The 20978-nt window shown below is 37.5% G+C and overlaps 1 protein-coding gene across 2 annotated transcripts; it reads left to right on the forward strand.

Annotated features, from left to right (window-relative positions):
* The first annotated feature begins 36 nt into the window (after positions 1-36).
* Positions 37-9676, forward strand: ap5b1.L (adaptor related protein complex 5 subunit beta 1 L homeolog). Of its 2 annotated transcripts, none has more exons than XM_018226060.2 (3): positions 37-158; positions 5669-5870; positions 6913-9676. In XM_018226060.2, exons 2-3 carry the CDS (start codon positions 5721-5723, stop codon positions 9535-9537), a joined length of 2775 nt encoding a protein of 924 aa, XP_018081549.1. In that variant the 5' UTR covers positions 37-158; positions 5669-5720; the 3' UTR covers positions 9538-9676. The 2 variants fall into 2 exon arrangements, with proteins under 2 accessions (XP_018081549.1, XP_018081548.1); XM_018226059.2 differs by having other exon boundaries at positions 45-199.
* The last annotated feature ends 11302 nt before the right edge of the window (positions 9677-20978 follow it).

The raw sequence follows: 20978 nt of genomic DNA on the forward strand, positions 1-20978 counted from the left end.
GTGAAATGTCCGCCGCAAAGGCATGATTTCCGGTCAGGTGACTTCCTGCTTGGCGAAGTAATACAAATATGTAGTGACGTTACTTTGGTTGATTAAAATTGGGGAAGTTGGGATTATATGGTGATCATGACCGTGACACAATACAGAAGGACGCGGAGGTAACGGGCTCGTTGCAGTGGTTTGGCCTGAGGCGAATGAGGTATAATGTACTACAGGCTGTAAACCGAGTCAGTCTGAAGTGAACCTGTGGCTTGCCGGTAGCTGTAGGAAGTTGTAGTTCTAGAACTATTTAGTTCTTATAGGGTCTGCCCGACTAAAGACAACTCCGCCCATTGAATACTTCTAGCTTTATTTTGTATGTATTTATTCGTTTATGTGTCTCTCAAGTTTTAGTGGCACTTTGCTGTGCGATATCAAGAAGGGAATACCAGGGATCAGAAGTAAAGAGTTATTGTTTTGTTTTTTAATCAAAGGAAGCGTCTACATATAGTGTTTTCAACATAATCAAAGAGAATGTAATTGTAAGAAACACTGCGGTATACATTACACTGCGGTATACATTAAAGGGGAACTCCACAAAAACATAACTTTGAAATCTTTTTGAAAAGTAAACATAATTTCAAGCAACTTTGCAATATATCAATTAAAAATAATGCAGACTTCATTATTGCAGCCTAGCCCCCTGCTCTCCTGCTGATCTATCTGACTACTTTGCTGAGCTGGCTGACTACTGTTACTTTGTATCAACAGCCATCTGTCCTTAGCCTGCATCCTCCAAATCCCACAATTCCCTGCACACGGGATTTCAATAAGGAAAGGAACATCACAGTGCAATGCATTGTGGGTTATGTAGTTCCTGCATGCTGTCTGTAAGCTGTGGAGAAGTTGTTACAATATGGCATTTATTCATACTTTTTGAAAAAACAGGTAACCGTGATGACATCTTTGGGGTTTCTGTGTTCTGTGGGCCTCTTCATCAAATTTTGGTTTGGAAGCCAGAGTTCCCCTTTAAAGTAATTTGTAAAGGACCAGCTAATCTTTGTAGAAACCAGTTTGTCTACTTTTCTAGACTACACATACCATTGCGACACTGTGTCAATAGTCCACTCTCCCTCCAGACAATACTTTGCTTCCCACAATGCCTTGCATGTTTTATGATTTAGACCTGCCAAAAAAGGAGAATAAAATCAGGGGTGCAAGACATTGTGGGAACTGGAGTCCATGTTGGAAGATCTTGAAGATCTGTATTGTTAAGCTGTCATTAGCCTTACAGACTCGGTAAAGCAGTGAGAAGCTGTGTACCTAAATTTCAGAATTTTTTTAATTAGTATGTGTTATTGCTCTCTATTTCCTGTTACTTGAATTTCACATATTTGATGCCGTTATACATTTATCGGTTTATTTAACATAGATGCTAAATAACACGAGTAGTTGCCATTAGAAACCAATTGGTAGCTCATTTGGTCAGTCTACCAACCGTTGGGAAATAAATGCAAATATCTAATTGGTTGCTATGGGAAACATTGTTTGTGCTATTTATCACAGTTTGTAAATTAGCCCTGTATTGTAAAGTAGGAGTCACAGATTAAGGGGCTAATTTAAGTGAGATTATCGCATTTCAGAGCTGCCACCTCATACGTTGTACTGCTGTAGGAACTGTAAATTCACTGAATTACCCTGAAAGAAATCCCCTTGTATTTAACGGAATAGCACCCATTTACAAAGCCATTTTCTGTAAAATGGGAAGTACCCAGCCGGTTGATGGAATGGAATTAATTGTGGATAATGCTGGGCTGTGTAGTAGATATTAATTTAGCATATACTATTCTCCCACAATGTTCGGTGCAGTGATTTTAGAAATGATGCTTCTACAAATATAGTGAAAAATGCACACCCTCCCCCCCCCCAAACAGGATTTAATTCAATAAAGAACAGAAACTGATTTTATAAGTTTTACTGCCTTTTTGAATGTTTTGAAAATTCACATAATATTTGTACATTTAGTTTTATGCAGATAATTTGGTTGGTAGTTTGGAATTAGTTCTAAAGAGCTGATTCAGATATATATCTCATAACATTTAGAAGCAATATGGTTTCAGATATTCTGTTTTTCAACCATATCCTAGCTGATAAAAGTAGTGTTCCGTCCAGTGGACCAAATCCTGAGAGAGAGGGGATATATATTTTTTTTTTACTTTGGGGCACCCCCCAGATACCAACCCAACACACGGTTGCTGAGGTGAGGGAATACCCCAGTAATGGACAACATGAAGATGTCAAAGACTTTACATGTGGTCTCGAAAGGGGCAACACACCGTAGTTCATATTATTTCATGTTGTTCCCAGTTAGTCAATAATCTTCTTATACACAAGGCAAGTGTGCATTCTCATTCTGCCCAGGTTTCTATTTTGGCTGATCAAAGCTGATGCTTTACTCCCAAAACATTCATTCAGACTGGACATTCTTGTGTGTGACCACTTTGCCAAAAAGGAACTGCAGGCCAATTGTTGGTATATTGTGTAATACATTTTGTGTGGCCTAAACTCACAGTTTATTATCCCTTTTGTAAAAGAGATGGGCACATGTGCTTTACAGTAACTGTACTGAGTTGGTAGCAGCGATGTTTTGCAGTTTACCACCCTCTGTTCCTTGCCTGGATTTTGCTGCAAGAATTTGGACGACCAAAAGAAATGTAACGCTGCAGCAACAATGCCCCTTAAACTGCCACTGGCCTACTGTGCCTATACTGCACATCTGTCTGGTACAGAGGCTTATTGATGGAAATGCTCTTTATTCCAAAACTGCAATCATACCACTCCCTGGATCAACATTACAATCATATACAGGTATAGGGCCTGTTATTCAGAATGTCCAGGACCTGGAATTTTTCAGATAACAGATCCAATTACAGATTAAGAGGTAGATTACTCTCTCTTCTTGTGTATCCCGTGCTGTTGTATACAAGTACTTCCAGCCTGGTTTTGCATAACTTTGTCCCATTTAGGGGTATATTTACACTGGATCACATCTACCAATTAGGTACAGGTATGAAACCTGTTACCAGAATGCTCGCGGCCTGGGGTTTTCCGGATAGTGGATCTTTCTGTAATTTGGATTTTAATTCCTTAAATCTACTAGAAAATCATGTAAACCTTAAATAAACCCAATAGACTGTTTTTTTTTTTCTTCCAATAAGGATTAATTATATCTTAGTTTGGATCAAGTACAAGGTATTGTTTAATTATTACAGAGAAAAAGGAAATCATTTTTAAAAATTGGATTATTAGGATAAAATGGAGTCTATGGGAGACAACCTTTCCATAATTCTGAACTTTCTGGATAATGGGTTTTCTGATAACAGATCCCATACCTGTACCATGTAAACCAGTTTGTCTAGATTCCTTTGCAAATATGGACTTCCTACACAAATTATATTGTGCCATTGTCTTAAAGAGAGAGAGAGAGAGAGAGACTAAAGTTTTAAGTTACTGTATACAGGTATAGTATAGGATACAGGATCTCTTATCTGGAATGCTCAGGGCCTGGGATCTTTCCAAAATTTGGATCTCCATTGTTTTGCCACCGATATGGATGCATGCAGCTTAAATCAAATCAAGTTCAAAGTACTGTATTATTATTACAGAGAGAAAGGAAATAATTTTTTTACAATTTTAATTATTTGCCTAAAATGGAGTCTATGGGAGATGGCCTTCCTGACCCACAATCCCTTTTATGTGTTTCATTACAAGAAAAAGGGGTGTGGCCCAGCAGTCCAGACAAAACGCATTATGTTGTTAGGGGAGTGGCCAATGGACAGGATTGTAATTGATAAGTGATAATGAGCAGGGCAGTCTTTGCCTTTTTTATTTGTCAATATTTGTATGTAATCTATATGATATATACAACCTTCAGTTGTACAGCATTGTGGAATATTTTCACATTTATAAATTAAGGATGATTGGTATGTTGCAGTCATACATACAGAGCTATCGGATAACTAACAAACAAATGGAAGACTGATTGTTATTAAAGGAGACGGAAAGTCTAAATCACTGGAGGGTGCCGTATGTTAGTTACCCCGAGTGATTGTAATTGTATTTGTTCCATTTCCCTTTATAAGCTCCATAACCTAGGTCAATTATGTCTATCTGTAACCATGAAATGAAAGGGGGGAGATTAAAATAATTTATTTTAAATGTGTTTTAATGTGTTGTACTAAAAAAGATTGGTGTGAGTTAGAACAAGGATGGTGCCACTACCCGCTAGAAAATTCATTATGGGATGAGAACTGGGCAGCACATAAGTCTGAGTCAACATCCGTTAATTAGGGCAACTTTAAAAATTTGGCATAAGAATAAAATTACATCGAACTTGACGAAAGCACCTTATGTGCTACAACCTTTAAGAGACAACCCAAATTTCCCCCCGGGAATGGAAAAAGGAGTATTTGCACATTGGGAGAAGTGGGACGATAGACCCACTAAGATACAGGATTTCGTTAAAGGGGGAAAGTTGAGCCCATTAGAAGAATTACAAAAGAGATGGGGGAAACACCCAAGAGAGATATGGGGATATTACCAACTGCACCATTTTATAAATATGAAAAGAGAAAGGGAGATTTTTAAACACGGAAACAAGATGACAAGGGTGGAGAAATTTAGAGAAGCAGTATATAAAATGGTGACAAGATGGCACTTCACCCCTGTCAAACTTCACAAAATGCATCCACAGACATCTAACATCTGTTGGAGATGCAATAAAGGAGTTGGCACACATATACACATATGGTTAACGTGCCCAAGATTGAAAGATTTTTGGACCCAGGTACTAGAAAGCATTTATAAAATAACATCTATTAAAATTGATGTTGAAGAACATGCGATAATACTGTTGAATGTGTTCCCAGAGAAAGCTAAGATGTTAGATGACCCACTTACTTTTCAATTAATACAAGCTGCTAAAGCATTGATCCCAAGGAACTGGAAGTCTAAGGATTCACCGATATATAATAACTGGTTAAAATCTGTGGAAGAAATAAGAATGTTAGAGGAATTAACATATATCTATCATAATAATAGTGGAACTTATTGGAAAACATGGTCTCCCTGGCATAGATTTATGGGAGAACAGGATAAGTCTTGAGAAGGGAAAAAAAAACAAAAAAACAATGGAGGAGAAGTTTCATATGGTTGAAATTATGTGATATGTTAATGTGATAATAAACTGTGCATAAGGAGATGTAAAGTATCTAATATTGCCCTGCTCCCCTACCCCCTTTCTCTTTTTGTACCCCCCCAGGTTTTTTCTGTATTTTTTTTTTTGTTATTGTTTTTGTATTCTTTATTTTTATTATTTCTTTTTGTTTGGAAAAACTACTTAAATAAAGAAATCTAAAAAAAAATGTGTTGTACTATTCCAAAATGATCAGTTTAGTGAAGGTGGTCTGGAGGCACATTGCAGGTAGCCTTAGATGTATTTTTTGCCTTCCTCTCAGTCTAGGTTGTAACTATTTGGATGCAGGAAACACATACATGTACATACAATATGTAGCAGCATAATATTTCACATAATGTGCTTTGAAGTCACTAATTGTATTGTAGAACTTTAAGTTTTGGAGTGCGTTTGTCTAATCTTCCTCTTTTGATTCTTTGTTTGCATATCTGACAGCTTTTAGCCGGTCAGACTCTTGACTCTATAAACCAGTAACATCAGCATCAACATGGCAGAGAGGAATAGTGCCAGCTGGAACCGGCAGGTGGCTTCATTTTGTGCTGATCCTAAAACTTTTTTATCTGACACCTCTGTGGAAAGCTTTTTGGGAGAACTTCTGAAAGATCTTCAGAGTGAAACTATACATGGCCAAACTAAGGTACAGTAAAGTTACTCTGTCAGCAATCATTGTTTTATGGTAAATTTTCTTTTGTTATATTTGGTTTAACAACTAAAGTCCATTTATTCTGCATGGCAAAAGAGAGATCATCTCATTTCTGGTCCCTCTTAGTATGATACTGAGTACTGTATTTTTTTTGAAGACAAGCCAATTAAGAACCTTAGGTAAAGAGCTAGCAACAATTAAAATGTGTTTTATTCTCAATTATTTCTAGTAGGCACCCTCCAAAATTCAGCATAAATTGGCCCACGTATAGGGAAAAGATGGGTGAAAGAAAGTGTCGGTTATCTTTGTCTCTTGTGGGGCCTATTTATTGACAGTTCCATTGTCTTGGTTTTAGTATTTTTGAAACCACAGCTAAACTCACAAACTCTAAAACTACAAATGTCCTGAGATTTATTACAAAATCCGAATAAAATTTTGAATGGAAAATTACGCTGAACTCTGTGCTAAAAAAATTAAAATACCTCTGACAATTCCTAGCAGGAGAAAAAATACGAAAAACCTCTAAATGTCCAAATTGATTTAGAGCAGCCCAAAAAGATCAGTGCAGCTCCCACTGACTTCTATAGGACCTAGACAACTTTTACCTGGCAAAGTTCGTGATTTTCGGGGTCTTTACACTTAACATCTCAAATTTTTAGAACTTTTTTAAATAATGATAAACACATACATTTTTATAGATTTGTGAAAAAAATTTAAATCCGTTTTTTTGCAAATGACCCCCTTAGTGTGAAACCTTTCTACCTATAAGTACATTGTAGTCTAGCTTGGTAATATTATAATTTTGTTGCATAGGTTTCTTTTGCATTCTGGATTTATAAGAATTGTTGTTCTTTCTGTACACATCTGATAAAATTAAGGAATACCTCCACATACCTTAATTTATTTTTATTTATATATATATATATATATATATATATATAGTTTTACCATTCCATACATATTTTTTGAATTTGCACTTTCTATGGAAATATAATGATTTCTCAGTTTGCTCAAATGTTACATTTATGTATTGTAGATTTTAATGATGAACCTCCTATTAGAGTTCCCTGAGCTTCTGTGCCCAGACCAAAGTACAGCGGAAATCACTGCAGAGACGTTAATGAACCTTTTCCAGAAGATGCCAAGCTCTGAAAGAAGCATGAATTTTAGGTGCCACCTCTTGTTAGCAATTGAGACCATTTTAATTACTAGTAAAAGCTTCACTCACACCAGCAAAACTGCACAAGTCTTTGCTTCCCTACTGATCCATTTAATATCTGACGTTAATGACAAAAAGCAAGGCGTTGCAAACAGGCCCTTGCGTCTTACTGCCTGTGAATGTCTGCGGGAACTAGAGAACTGCTACCCAGGGTTTCTGTCACAAAGAATGGAAAAGTTGTACTTCATGCAACAGCAAGAGATTACTGCTGCACATCAGTCATACACCTTGCTCTATACAGTTGTATTAAAAAATGCAATACGATTATTAGCACAGAAGGAAGGGCCCTCCCACGGTGCACTTAAGAATGCCTTGATGAGCAATGATGACTTTCTCTGGAGCGCAACTGAAAACATGGTGGAGTTTCCAGCATCGTCTAACGAACAGTTACTATTACTCCCATCCAACAGCGAAACAAAGGAGTTGAAATCCATTTTGGCTCTACTGCTTGAAGACTCCTACCTTCTTACACCAGTATGTCAAAACAATCTGTTCTGGCAAATAATTCAAATTGTTGCAATGGTCCGTACCATCTCACCTGTGATCTTCAAGTCTCAGCTAGTGCGGCTATTTGGTACAATGGACATATCTTGTTTTCACAGCATACTGCAAATGAAAGCTGTGTTTACAGATAGTCTGTTCACAGCAGAGGATGAGCATTTCCTCATTCAAAGACTTGTAGGAATGACCCAACACCCACTTCTGTCTACACCAGTAAAGCTCTTTTATTTAGACTGTCTTTTACATTTTCCAGAAAACAGGCCCCTTACTTCCAACTCTGAAGAGACTTTGCCAGTTTTGCTCACAGTCCAAATGACTTCTTCGTTGTTCCCTAATGTTTTTAATGACCACAGCACCATGCTGTGCAGACAGAATTTATTAAGTATGGTTTACCTGGAAAACGAAGGGTCCTATTCTGAGATGGGCATTGGTTTCCTTTTTGAACATGTCATGTCTCTTTACAGTATGGTTCATAAGAAGGACAGCAGGGAAATAACAGCAACTTTTTTCCGAGCCGTGTATTTGTTTGTTCAATATTTTAATTTTTGTGAAAAGCACATGGAAAATCTGACGGAAAAACTGCTCACCTTATACATGAGTGACAGCTCATTGGCTCCATATTTTATCAATCTTCTTAACCAGACACAGATTTTGCTTGAATCCCATGCTTGGCCAGTTACTTTGTCAAAGGCTTTACAAAAAGAAATCGTGAATCTTCCCACTGATAAATGGATTATGAAAAACCTTGGGTGGCATCTTAAGATTCTCTCAAGGGTCGCACAGGAAAATACAATATCACAGAACAGCACAGTCCTCTTTTTAAGGCGTGTGGTTGTCTATTCCGATCTGTGCAGTAAAGGTGATTGGAGGAGAGGAAATGCACTGCTGTCTGTATGCAAGCATGTACTTCAACATCAAAAACTTGACGCTGTTTTTGTGCATTTGGCAGATCTCTTACAATATTTAATGCATCATTTTGAGGACATTGATGTTCAAGATCGTGCCCGGTTGTATTATGTGCTTCTTACCAATGTTTCCAGTGACAAGCTTGGAAAAATTCTGACTATGTCACCAGCTCGGGGCCAAACCAAATCAAGATCCTTATCTTCTATCATGACTGAAAATGAGAATTTCTCCACTATGCTGACCATACACAATGCCGAAAAAGCATTATTACGTTTGCAACCAGTGCTTGAGAATGCAGAAGCTTTTACATGTATCTCAGATTCTCCGACATCTGTAAATGAATGTTCTGTTGAAGAATATTATAAGCATTGTGCTGATAACAACTCTTCTTTGCTTACACTAAAATACCATTTGACATTTAAAGAGATGACTGAGCCCAAGTATCACAATCTCTACTGTATTGTACTTCAGTTTGAAAAGACAGATTGTAGGTTTGAGTCTATAAGTGACATTAATGTTCCATGCTTATTCTCTGACAGAAATCCTCCAGTTGTTACTATTAATTTAGTGCCAAAGGAGCCTTACCCAACCATCTTTTTTGTGAGTGCGACATACAGTACTCAAGATGGCGTTACATATCACACAAAACTGGACTCACTTCATATTACCTTTCAGGAAATGTTTATTCCACTCCCGCTGCCTGCGTTTTGGCCCTTAGACGCCAGATATGATTTGTTTGGCAATCTTTGGAATGCTTTTCAGCCTAACGAACAAAACCAGTTTGAGGAGAGCATTTTTTGCTATAAAATGTCCTATAACTCTCTTCACAATGTTGTGTTGGATAACTTTTCCAAGTTTGTTGTGTCCTGGAATGGTGGTGAATACAAAATTGCTGTGTTTTTACCCCCACAGTTTCACATACTAATGCACATTAAGAGTCAAGATGACACTGCCTGCTTCAGTATTAGAACAGATAATTGGAACTTACTCCCTTATTTAAACTCGCACCTTCTAGATATCACATCACCCAAATAATTAGGTACTGTTACGATTAGCAGGATGCTTCTTAAAATTAAGTACTAAATCTGCCTCTGAATTTGGCACTTTATTGTTTAAAGATATTGTTTTAAATTGGAATGCAAATTCTAAAAAATCAGTAAATATGTGTACTCAAGTACGTCTATATTCATATTTATTTAGGTTTTACTAACCTCATACTAACTCTGTTGATTTATGAAAGAGCACGAAACATGGTGTTCCATCAGGAATACAGAATGTGAGACCAGTTCTTTGAATCATTTAAAGGGGTTGTTCACCTTTGAGATAACGTTTAGTATGATGTAGAGAGTGATATTCTGAGATAATTTGCAATTTGTTTTAGTTTTTTATTATTGAAGGTTTTTGTTATTTAGCTTTTTATTCAGCAGCTCTTCGATTTGCATTTTAACCAATCAGGTAACTAGGGCCCAAATTACCCTAGCAACCATTCATTGATTTGAATAAGAGACTGGAATATGAATAGGAGAGAGTCTGAATAGAAGGATCAGCAATAAAAAGTAGCAATAACAATACATTTGTAGCCTTACAGAGCATTTGTTTTGTTTTTTTAGAAGGGGAAAGCAACACCCATTTGAAAGCTGCAAAGAATCAGAAGAAAAAGACAAATAACTATAAAACTATAAATAATGAAAAGTTGCTTAGAATTGGTTGTTTAATAACATACTAAAAGGTACTTTAAAGGTGAACCACTCCTTTAATTATATAGAATATGTTGAAACTATTTCCCATTGAAGAACTAGAAATTCCCCTTTCTTTTTCCTTTTTGATGGCAGATATATAATATTCCAGTTTAAAAAAGTCACATTGGCAAATCTGAATTTTTTATAAACCTTTTTAATGTTGATCTAAACCAGTGATCCCCAACCAGTGGTTCATGAGCAACATATTTCTCACCAACCCAACCAACGCCTGAATGTTGCTCACAGGTAAAGAAAAAATTGGGGACATCCGATCTAGACAAAGGGGCATTTCTGCACACAGTGGCTCTCTTCAGTTCAGAAGTCCCCCTTTGCAAATACCTGGACCTTCCAGTAAGATGTGGTGGATTTTGGGAGCTAGACAATGGGGCAGAGCATAGAGCAGATGTGGTTTAAAACTTGAAGTGTATCTAATCACCCCTAATTAGACTCTATATTAGTGTAGGTTTTTTTTCAGTATATTTATTTACTTTGTGCTTCAGCAATGCAGTGTTTTCTAATGATTAACCCCACACAAGTTCTTAGATTCAATGTGAACCCTTTGTACAATTGACATTTTTCAGAACATAGACATTAGCAATAAACATTACCATCTATGTGTCCTGTTTACACATACATTTGTAAAATGTTTATAGCTAGTTAAATTGTAGTGCAAAAGTAAATGGGTAAATGGATGTGAATTAGACACACTCAAGGCCTACATGCCATTATTCTTAACTTTGGGTGCCCAGATATTGCTGGATCAAAACTTACAGAATCCTCCAACATAATATAAAGAGGGGGGAAAAAGTATATCGGAATTGTACTCAAGGTGAAGAAACTGTGATCTGCAACAAGTAGGCACAGTTTTGCATTAATATATTGCATTGGTTCTCTTTTAGTTTAGAAAAACATTTACTTTAAGCACAAAGGTGGAAAACCAAATTATTAATATCCTAATTTGTCTTTTTTGTATGCAGCTTCCTTGGCATTGTTCTAAACCTGCAGCTCTTGCTGTTTTTAGCACCACTTACATGAGTGGTTGCCAAACTTTCCCATTAAATGGGACTTAGAGGAGAAGGAAAATTATAAGTGATCACTGGGGTGTATCAGTTTGTTAGACACCTCAAATGATTAGAATTGCTTACTGGAGACCTAAGGTCAGTGTTTCTGTTTGCCGTCTCCCAGTGATCGCTTGTAGCCAATGTGTGCAACTAAGGTAGACGAAAAATTGAAACCTTTAAGTAAAAATCCGACTTTGTGCTGGGTACCAGCCTGAAGGACATTTGGGTTTAATTCTCACTACCTGTTCTGGATAAACCTTAAACTATAGCCGGGTGACTTTTTCAGTAATGGGATCTTAGGGGAAGGCTTACTCCGTAGAGTGCCTTTTAAACGAATAATTATAATTTTAAATTATTAACTTTCTTTTCTCTGTAATAATAAAACTACCTCATACTGCATGAACATGTACTGGGTTTATGTAATGTTCAAATGATTTTTGGCAGACATAAGATACGATGACCCAGATTACACAAAGGTCCCTTATCCAGAAAACCCTGTTTCACAACCATTTTGGATAATCGATCCCATACCTGTATTTGCAACCCTATTATAAGCAAAGGCAATCCTTAACAAATTTCACACTGCAAATATTGTCTTCACAGAGAAAGGTCATAACTTGAACAGTGTATTGAGCAATTCATTTTTGCCTGTTTAAACTCTGTAAAGAAGCAGCAGCTTATGCCTCAGTTTGAAAGTACTAAACAAATCCATTATTGGATAAGTTGGATAAAGCCAATGTAATTTGCAGTAGTAGGTCAGAAAGGTTTAAAAAAAGGTTTTAGAAAGACATAAAAGACCTGAATGCAGATGTAACCTCTTATGGTTCTTACAAGTGCAAAATTGTTTAGCTACCAAGTAGGGATGCACCGAATCCACTATTTTGGATTTGCCCGAACCCCCGAATCCTTTGTGAAAGATTCGGCCAAATACCGAACCGAGTCCGAACCATAATTTGCATATGCAAATTAGGGGTGGGAAGGGGAAAATGTTTTTTACTTCCTTGTTTTCTGACAAAAAGTCTTGTGGTTTCCCTCCCCGCCCCTAATTTGCATATGCAAATTAGGGTTCGGCTGGGCAGAAGGATTCGGCCGAATCCTGCTGAAAAAGGCCGGATCCTGGCCGAATCCCGAACCGAATCCTGGATTCGGTGCATCCCTACTACCCAGGCCTAAAATGTTTACTTCCGGGACTGGTTACCACTTGCTTGTTTGATATGGACACACTCCATGCAAACAGCTTGATGGTGTATTTTTCAGATCCTAACACATTACCCATTTTCTAAGACAGAGACAAGACTGGCAGTACGGGTATGGGACCTGCTATCCAGAATGCTTGGGAACTGGGGTTTTCCGGATAATGGATCTTTCTGTAATTTGGATCTTTATACTAGAAAGCCATGCAAACATTAAATAAACCCAATAGGCTGCTTTTGCTTCCAATAAAGACTAATTATATCTTAGTTTGGATCAAGTACAAACTACTATTTTATTATTACAAAGAAAAAGGAAATCATTTTTAAAAATTTGGATTATTTGGCTAAAATAGAGTCTATAGGAAATGGCCTTTCTGTAATTTTGAGCTTTCTGAATAACAGTTTACCAGATAACAGATCCCATACCTCGTAGTCATTTGGAAGTAAGTTTCCCAAAAGACTAAATGCAAAAACATTTATAACTAAATGTAGTGTGTCAACTTTAGTCCATGCTGTCCAACATTCCATACATCAGACCAACAGCCATTATCCACAGACATATTCCAGTAGTGGAATTTAGAGACTCTAGGGCATTATTTACTAAAACTCAAGTTTATCTCATTTTTTTTATTAAAACAGGCGACCTAACTCCCATCCACAAATGTAACTAATTTATCAATTATTCTTCTTGAAAAAGTCAGAGTGAAAAAACATTACGATGAAAATTCAAAGAGGGTCAATTTGTATTGTGCGATTGACTCTCCAAAAACTTGACTTTGTCGAATTGTCGATGTGAAAACTCGACTTTATTGGCTGAAAATCAGCACGGATCACAATTTCAAGAAACGTCTTCAGGGACATCTTCCACTGACTTCTACATGACCTTGACAGGTTTGAATTATTGTATTTCAGATTTGGCTTTTAGCAGCTTTGTGGTATAAGAAGTCTAAAAATATTAGGGTTTTTTCTCCTCTAAAAATGTTAGTTTTTCCTTTAAAAACGAAACCTGAAAAATTTGAGTTTTCCCCTTTAGGGCTCTGACGAGCGGTTGAAGCTGCGCGCCCCTGCGTTCCATTTTTCTGCGTTCAGCCGCAGGGGAGCGCAGGAATAGACGCATTAAGTTTTTTCAAATGGGGCTGTACTCACACAGGCGACGAATGCAGGTTGAGACACAACATGCTGCTTTTTTCCTGCGTTCGGCACCTACACGTGCCTGTGTGAGTACAGCCACTTTTGAAAAAATGTAATGCGTCTATTCCTGCGCTCCCCTGCGGCTTAACGCAGAAAAACGGAACGCAGGGGAGCGCAGCTTCAAACGCTCGTCAGTAAGAGCCCTTAAAAACAGAAAAACCTGAGGTTTAATAGATGGGTCCCTTACTGTGCATATTAATTTAGCTACTTATGTTGCAGAAACCCCCTTTTTAAAAACAGGGTTGAGGGATGAAGCAGAAAAGGGGAGGGGTTCAGGGATCCCCAACCTTTCAAACCCGTGAGCAACATTCAGAAGTAAAAGGAGTTGGGGAGCAACACTAGCATGAAAAATGTTCTTGAGGTGCCAAATAAGGGCTGTGATTGGCCATTTGATAGCCCCTATATGGATTGTCAACCTACATTGAGACTCTGTTTGGCATTACACCTAGTTTTTATGCAGCCAAAACTTGCCTCCAAGCCTGGAATTCAAAAATAAGCTCCTGCTTTGAGGACACTGGGAGCAACATCCAAGAGGTTGGAGAGCAACATGTTGCTTACAAGCTACTAGTTGGGGATCAGTGGATTACATCATCATTGATATTTGTTCACTGTACATAGACAGCAAGCACAATATACTGGTGTTCAGGGGTTAACATCATCCACACAATATCCATTTGCTTAAATGGATCACTTGTAGAACTAGTGGGACACTGCAACTAGAGACCAAGGAATAAAACAGGTCTGTCCATAATTGCAGTGGCTTTTCATCAGGCACAGTAAGGTTTCACAATGGCCAAGTGTCAGTACCATTTGGTTTCCTGAAAGGGAAATATCTGAGGGTTCTAAGGTCCCAGCTAAGGTGGCTTGTAGCAGGATTAGGGTTTTTTGGAATCGGGGTTGAAGCACCAGTGTAGATGGTAAAATTGGCTGACTAGGTAGTATCTGTATAGATCTGGATATCCCACACCTCCTTCTGAGGCAGAAATCATATTTAAAATATATTCTGAATGTACCAGAGTATATTCTACTCATGCTGTACATTTCTACAGCTTCACAGTGATATGTTTAAATGTTACAGGAAAGCTATTTTTATTCCTGCTCTATAAATGCAGAATGTTTACATAGCAAAATGTAGCACAGACCAAAATGCAAATTCAAGCAGTTCTTTCAACTGGCAGTTTTTGAAATCTGCATTTGCCCCTTGGCTGTCGTAATTTTAATGCAAATCTGTGTACAGGTATGGGACCTGTTATCCAGAATCCTTGGGACCTGGGGTTTTCTAGATAACAGATCTTTCTGTAATTTGGATCTTCATACTTCGTCTGATTTTGCTTCCAACAAGGATTAATTATATCTTAGTTTGGCTCAAGTACAAGGTACCGTTTTATTATTACAGAGACAAAGGAAATCATTTTTAAACATTTGGATTATAATGGTGTCCATAAGAGACAGCCTTTCCGCAATTCGGAGCTTTCTGGATAACAGGTTTCCAGATAACGGAATGCATACCTGTACCAGTAAGATGAATAACTGCTTTGTAAGAACCAAGATGAAAACATGAAGTAGCTTCAATTTCAAAAACTGAGAGTGAGGGAAGAAGCTACTTAAAGGACCAGTAACATCAACAATTTAAATAGTTTTTAAGTAATAAAAATATAATGCAGTGTTGCCCTGCACTGGTAAAACTGGGGTGTTTGCTTCAGAAACACTACTATTGTTTATATAAATAAGCTGCTGTGTAGCAATAGGGGCAGTCAATTCAAAGGAGAAAAGGCTCAGGTTACAGATAAGCTCTGTAGAACATAATGGTGTTATCTGTTATCCACTATTTAACCTGTGCCATATAGTCTTTTTATTTCCACCATTGCTACACAGCAGCTTGTTTATATGAACTATAGTAGTGTTTCTGAAGCAGATCAGTTTTACCAGTGCAGGGCAACATTACATGATATTTTCATTACTTTAAAACACTAATTGTTGGTGTTACTGTTCCTTTAAAAATGATCTTGACTGAGATGGAAAGCAAAAAAAAAGATGCTTTGATTTTGGCAAATTCTGCTAACATTAGAAATACCCTACCTTCCCTCCAGAGAGTTGATAATGTATAATTATTAACAAAGAAAGAGAAAAGCAGTAAACCCCAGACTCTCCAGATTTCCCAAAATTGTTTATTGTTTAATTAAAAATATTACCAAATGTTTCTTAAAGTGCCAATATTATTCAGTGTATGCAGTAAATCAATTTTGTGCCAGCACACCAATCAATTCATTGAAAAACTTTCAATTAAATTCAATTCATTAGTGTATAATAAATGTATTCAATAAAGTGCCTGTGCTTAGATATAAATATTAAAAAGTGAGTTTATGATTAAATGGATTAAAAACAGCATCAGCAATTCATGAGTTAAAGAATGGAAACGGAAAATAGTATTGCGGTGGAGTTGTGCCGAAGATTATCAACTGCTGATATTTCTAAGCCCTGGGACACCACTCAAGGAGAAAGGTAGGACGTTGGGGCCTGTGGTCTCGTATTTACGCTTATCTATCGCTCAGTATGAGGTCTAGCTTCCCTGAAAAACCACACATTCCCAGCGCCTTGGAGTAAAAGAGGATTGGAGAAATGAATGCCGCACCGCTTGACTACAGTTCTTAAAAATCTTTTCCCCTGATCCGTTACTCAAAGATTAAAAAGGAGAAGGATTGTTCAATAAATATATAAACAAATTCTTAGGTTTGCCGGCGTGCGTTTCGCATTACTCTTTCTCAAGGCAAAATTTAAATAAGAGACCACAGGCCCCAACATCCTGCGTTTCTCCTCGTGTGGTATCCCAGGGCTTAGAAATATCAGCAGTTGATAATCTTTGGGACAACTCCACCTCTATACTATTCCGTTTACATTTTTTAAAGGAAAACTATACCCCCAAAATGAACACTTAAAGGAACAGTAACGTCAAAAAATAAAAGTGTTTTAAAGTAATGAAAATATAATGCAGTGTTGCCCTGCACTGGTAAAACTGCTGTGTTTGCTTAAGAAACACGACTATTGTTTATATAAATAAGCTGCTGTATAGCAATGGGGGCAGCCATTCAAAGGAGAAAAGGCTCAGGTTACACAGCAGATAGCAAATAAGCTCTGTCTGTCTAATGGTGTTATCTGTTATCCATTAGTTAACCTGTGCCATATAGCCGTTTTTCAATTTCAGCCATTGCTCCACAGCGGCTTGTTTATATGAACTATAGTAGTGTTTCTGAAGCAAATAGATCATTTTTACCAGTACAGGGCAACACTACATGAAATTTTAATTACTCTTTAACACATTTTTTGGTGTTACTGTTCCTTTAAGCAACAGGTAGTTTACATCATATTAAGTGGCATATTAACGAATGTAAAACTTGTCTATATATTAAGTAAATATTGCCTTTTTACATCTCTTGCCTTGTGCCACCATGATGGTCTGTGGGGTGCCTCAGAGATCACCTGACCAGAAAAACTGCAGCTCTAACTGTAACAGGAAGAAGCGTTGAAGCAAAAGACAGAAATCTGTGTGTTAATTGGCTCATATGACCTAACATGTATGGTTTGTTGGTTTGTGTGCACAGTGAATCATACGATCCCAGGGGGCGGCCCTTATTTTTTAAAATGGTAATTTTCTATTTATTATTACCCAATGGCTCATACTACTAGAAAAGTATATTATTATGAATATGGTTTATTTACATGAAGCAGGATTTTACATAGGAGCTGTTTAATGCAATATCTTTTTATAGAGAGCTACATTGTTTGGGGGGGGTATAGTTTTCCTTTAAGTCATTAATTGCTGATGCTGTTTTTAATCCATTTAATCATAAACTCACTTTATAATATTTATATCTAAGCACAGGCACTTTATTGAATTCATTTATTATACACTAATGAATCGAATTTAATTAAAAGTTTCTTAATGAATTGATTGGTGTGCTGGTACAAAATTGATTTATACAATGAATGATATTGGGACTTGGCACAAAAATTTGGTAATAAAATTTTTAATTATTCTAAAATCAATTTTGGGAAATCTGGAGAGTGTGCGGTTTACTGCCTCTTTCTTTGTTAATAATTTTATTAGTGGGTAATTATACCTCTACACAATTCTAAGTGATTGAATTTTCTTCTTAAGGGCTCTTACTCACTGGCGTTCTGACCTGCGCTCCCCTGCGTTCCTTTTTTGGCGTTCAGCCGCAGGGAGCGCAGGAGTAGACGCATGTCATTATTTCAAATGGGGCTGTACTCACTCAGGCGCGTGTAGGCGCCGAACGCAGGAAAATTGCAGCTCCCCTGCGGCTGAACGCCAAAAAACGGAACGCAGGGGAGCGCAGGTCAGAACGCCAGTGAGTAAGAGCCCTAACTATAGTTGAGAATGTAAGTCACAGATGTTTAGTTGTTTCCATTACTGCTAAACAAGAAACACAACCACTCGTTAAAAAAAACGTGTCCTTGTTCACTTTAAATAGGGAACATTCTGCTGGCAAGGGAAACAGTTTTTTTTTTTTTAAATCCTTGTTTGAAAATCCTTGTATGAGTCTTTAAAACTGTGCAACTGTGTGGCTGAGAAATGCTGAGAAAATTTAAATAATTTAAGTGCACATGAATTGGGCCAAGCCCTGCAATCTTCCAATTACTTCAAAACAATTCTCTTGGCAGCAAAGGCTCACAGCTCACGCAGTGAAAAAGAAAGGAGATGGAAAGTAGTTTGAGGTTCTTAAAAGACTTCCTGGACTGGCCGACCAATCACAAATACAGTTCACAAGATAAAGGTAATACGGCTTAAAAGGGGTGATTCAGCTTTAAGTGAAGTCTAAGTTTTTTTTGGGTGGAAGAGGTCCGTATTCTGCCGAATTCTAATCATATGATCGATGGAATAGTGCATTCAATCGAATTCGATTCAAAGTTTTTCCAAAAGAAAACTTTGATTTCTCAGTCCACCAATTGACTCCATGTAGGTTCTAGGAGGTCCCCCATAGGCTAAAACGGCACTGTGGCAGGTTTTAGATGGCTAATGGTCGAAGTTTTAAAGAGACAGTACATGTTAAATTTGGGGGTTTTTTTTCAAAAATCTAATCAAAGTTGGACTATTCCCTAGTCGAAGTACACAAAAAATAGCTGAAAATTCAGTTTTTAACTTCGAAAACCCACTGTGACCCTTGATAAATCTGCCCCTTGTTTTGTTTTTTTAAAGGTTTTTATTTTGCATTTTAAACAAAAAATAAACAATAAACAGCACATATATGCTTGGCACTTAGTAAACTTTGTTTATAATTATTTATATGTACAGTGTTGTTTTCAAGAAATAGCAGGTAACATCATATATTTCAGAGCACTTACTAGAAGTCAATCATCCGGAAGGTATGCATGAGGGTTGACGTCTAACCAAGGGTCCCATATTTTCCCAAATTTCCTGGGTGTTCCCCTAGCATTGTACGTCAATTTGATTAGGGGTAATGTACCATTTATTAAGTCAATCCATTGCTGCAGTGGAGGGTTGGGGCTCATCCATTTCATAATTACTAGTTTTTTCGCGTAGAAGAGGATCGACCTTAGAAGTGTTCTGGATTTTTGTAGGGGCACTGCCTAAATATAATACCTAATAAGCAAATCTCAGGGGACTTGATTCCAGGAAAGGATAGGAATACATTGGTGTATTGTATGACTTCTGCCCAGTATGCTGCTACGCTAGGGCAGTCCCATATCAAATGGAGGAAACCGGCTTCTTCCCCGACGCACTTTACACAAATGGCTCCATGTAGTCTACCCATAGCTTTGAGCCTCAGTGGGGTACAATAAATTTGGTGAATCATTTAAAATTGAATCATTCTATCCCTGAGTGATATGAGGCAGTGGTATAGGTTATCTATAGCCTCTTTCCATTGGTCCTCCTCTAGAGTAGGGATAAGGGACTGCCATTTTTGTTTGGCTTTATTAAATGGGGGAGGTTGTGAGGATTGAATTATATTGTACAGCTGAGATAGTAGTTTGGAGGGGTCTGGAGTCCAAAGTCTGGCTTCCCATGCCAGCAATGTGGCCCCTTATTGTTAATGGTACTTTTTACTACTCCTGTTCAGGCCCTCTCCTGTTCATATTCCAGTCTCTTATTCAAATCAATGCATGGTTGCTCGGGTAATATGGACCCTAGCAACCAGACTGCTGAAACGGCAAACTGTTGAGTGGCTGAATAAAAAGCTAAATAACTGGAAAACGACATAAAAAATGAAAACCAATTGCAAATTGTCTCAGAATATCACTCTTTACCTCATACTAAAAGTTAACTGAAAGGTGAACAGCCCCTTTAACTAATCCATATGCCACGGTTTTATTTTCTTATACCTTTAAAGGAGAAGGAAAGGTTAAAACTAAGTAAGCCTTATCAGAAAGGTCCATCTTAATATACCAGTAAACCCCCAAAGTAATGTTGCTCTGAGTCCCCTGTCAAAAGAAATACTGCATTTCTTTCCTTCTATTGTGTACACATGGGCTTCTGTATCAGACTTCCTACCTTCAGCTTAAACCTCATTGCCCTGGGCAAGATCATGCTCAGTTTGCTCCTCTCCCCCCTCCCCTCCCTTCTCTGCTGTAATCTGAGCCCAGAGCAGGGAGAGACTCAGGCAGGAAGTGATGTCACACCACATTAATACTGCAGCTCCTATTCTAAACAAACAGAGAGATTCTAGAGCTTTTTACTTAGGTATGGTAAAACATTCTACAGAATAAATATAGCATTCTATCTTGCACTATTGCAGCTAATCTATTGGCAATAAAATGCCTCCGTAGCTTTCCTTCTCCTTTAAAGCTGGGTTATTTGTGTCTTGGAAGCTCAAGTAGAATATCAAGAATGATGATTCCAGATTTTTTTTTTTGGTGTTCATAAATTGTGTCCAAGATATGTTATGCTAAAGCAATGAATTAATGTGGACAACTTGGGCCCACTCCTAATACAGAGAAGGGGAGGTATGCAGGTAAGACCAGTAATAAACCCTGTACAGGCTTCGGGCTTACTGGGCCATGGCTGACCAGAACACTAGCACTTTAAACCTTCACATTCTGATGAAAGGTTACTGCCAGTAAGGTTCTCACAGGGGTATGTATATAGTCCTCCTGGGTGATTTCTCCATGGTGTTGAATGATCTCTTTATGGAAAAAATACAATTACAATAAAAAAAAAGTAAAGTTTAAGAATATGATAATGATGTGGCTTTCTTCCACACCAGTATAGTACAGTTGTTTAAATTAATAAAATCGATTTTTTTTTTTCTACTAAG

This window comes from Xenopus laevis, chromosome 7L, assembly GCF_017654675.1.
Source record: "Xenopus laevis strain J_2021 chromosome 7L, Xenopus_laevis_v10.1, whole genome shotgun sequence".
Classification (NCBI taxonomy): domain Eukaryota; kingdom Metazoa; phylum Chordata; class Amphibia; order Anura; family Pipidae; genus Xenopus; species Xenopus laevis.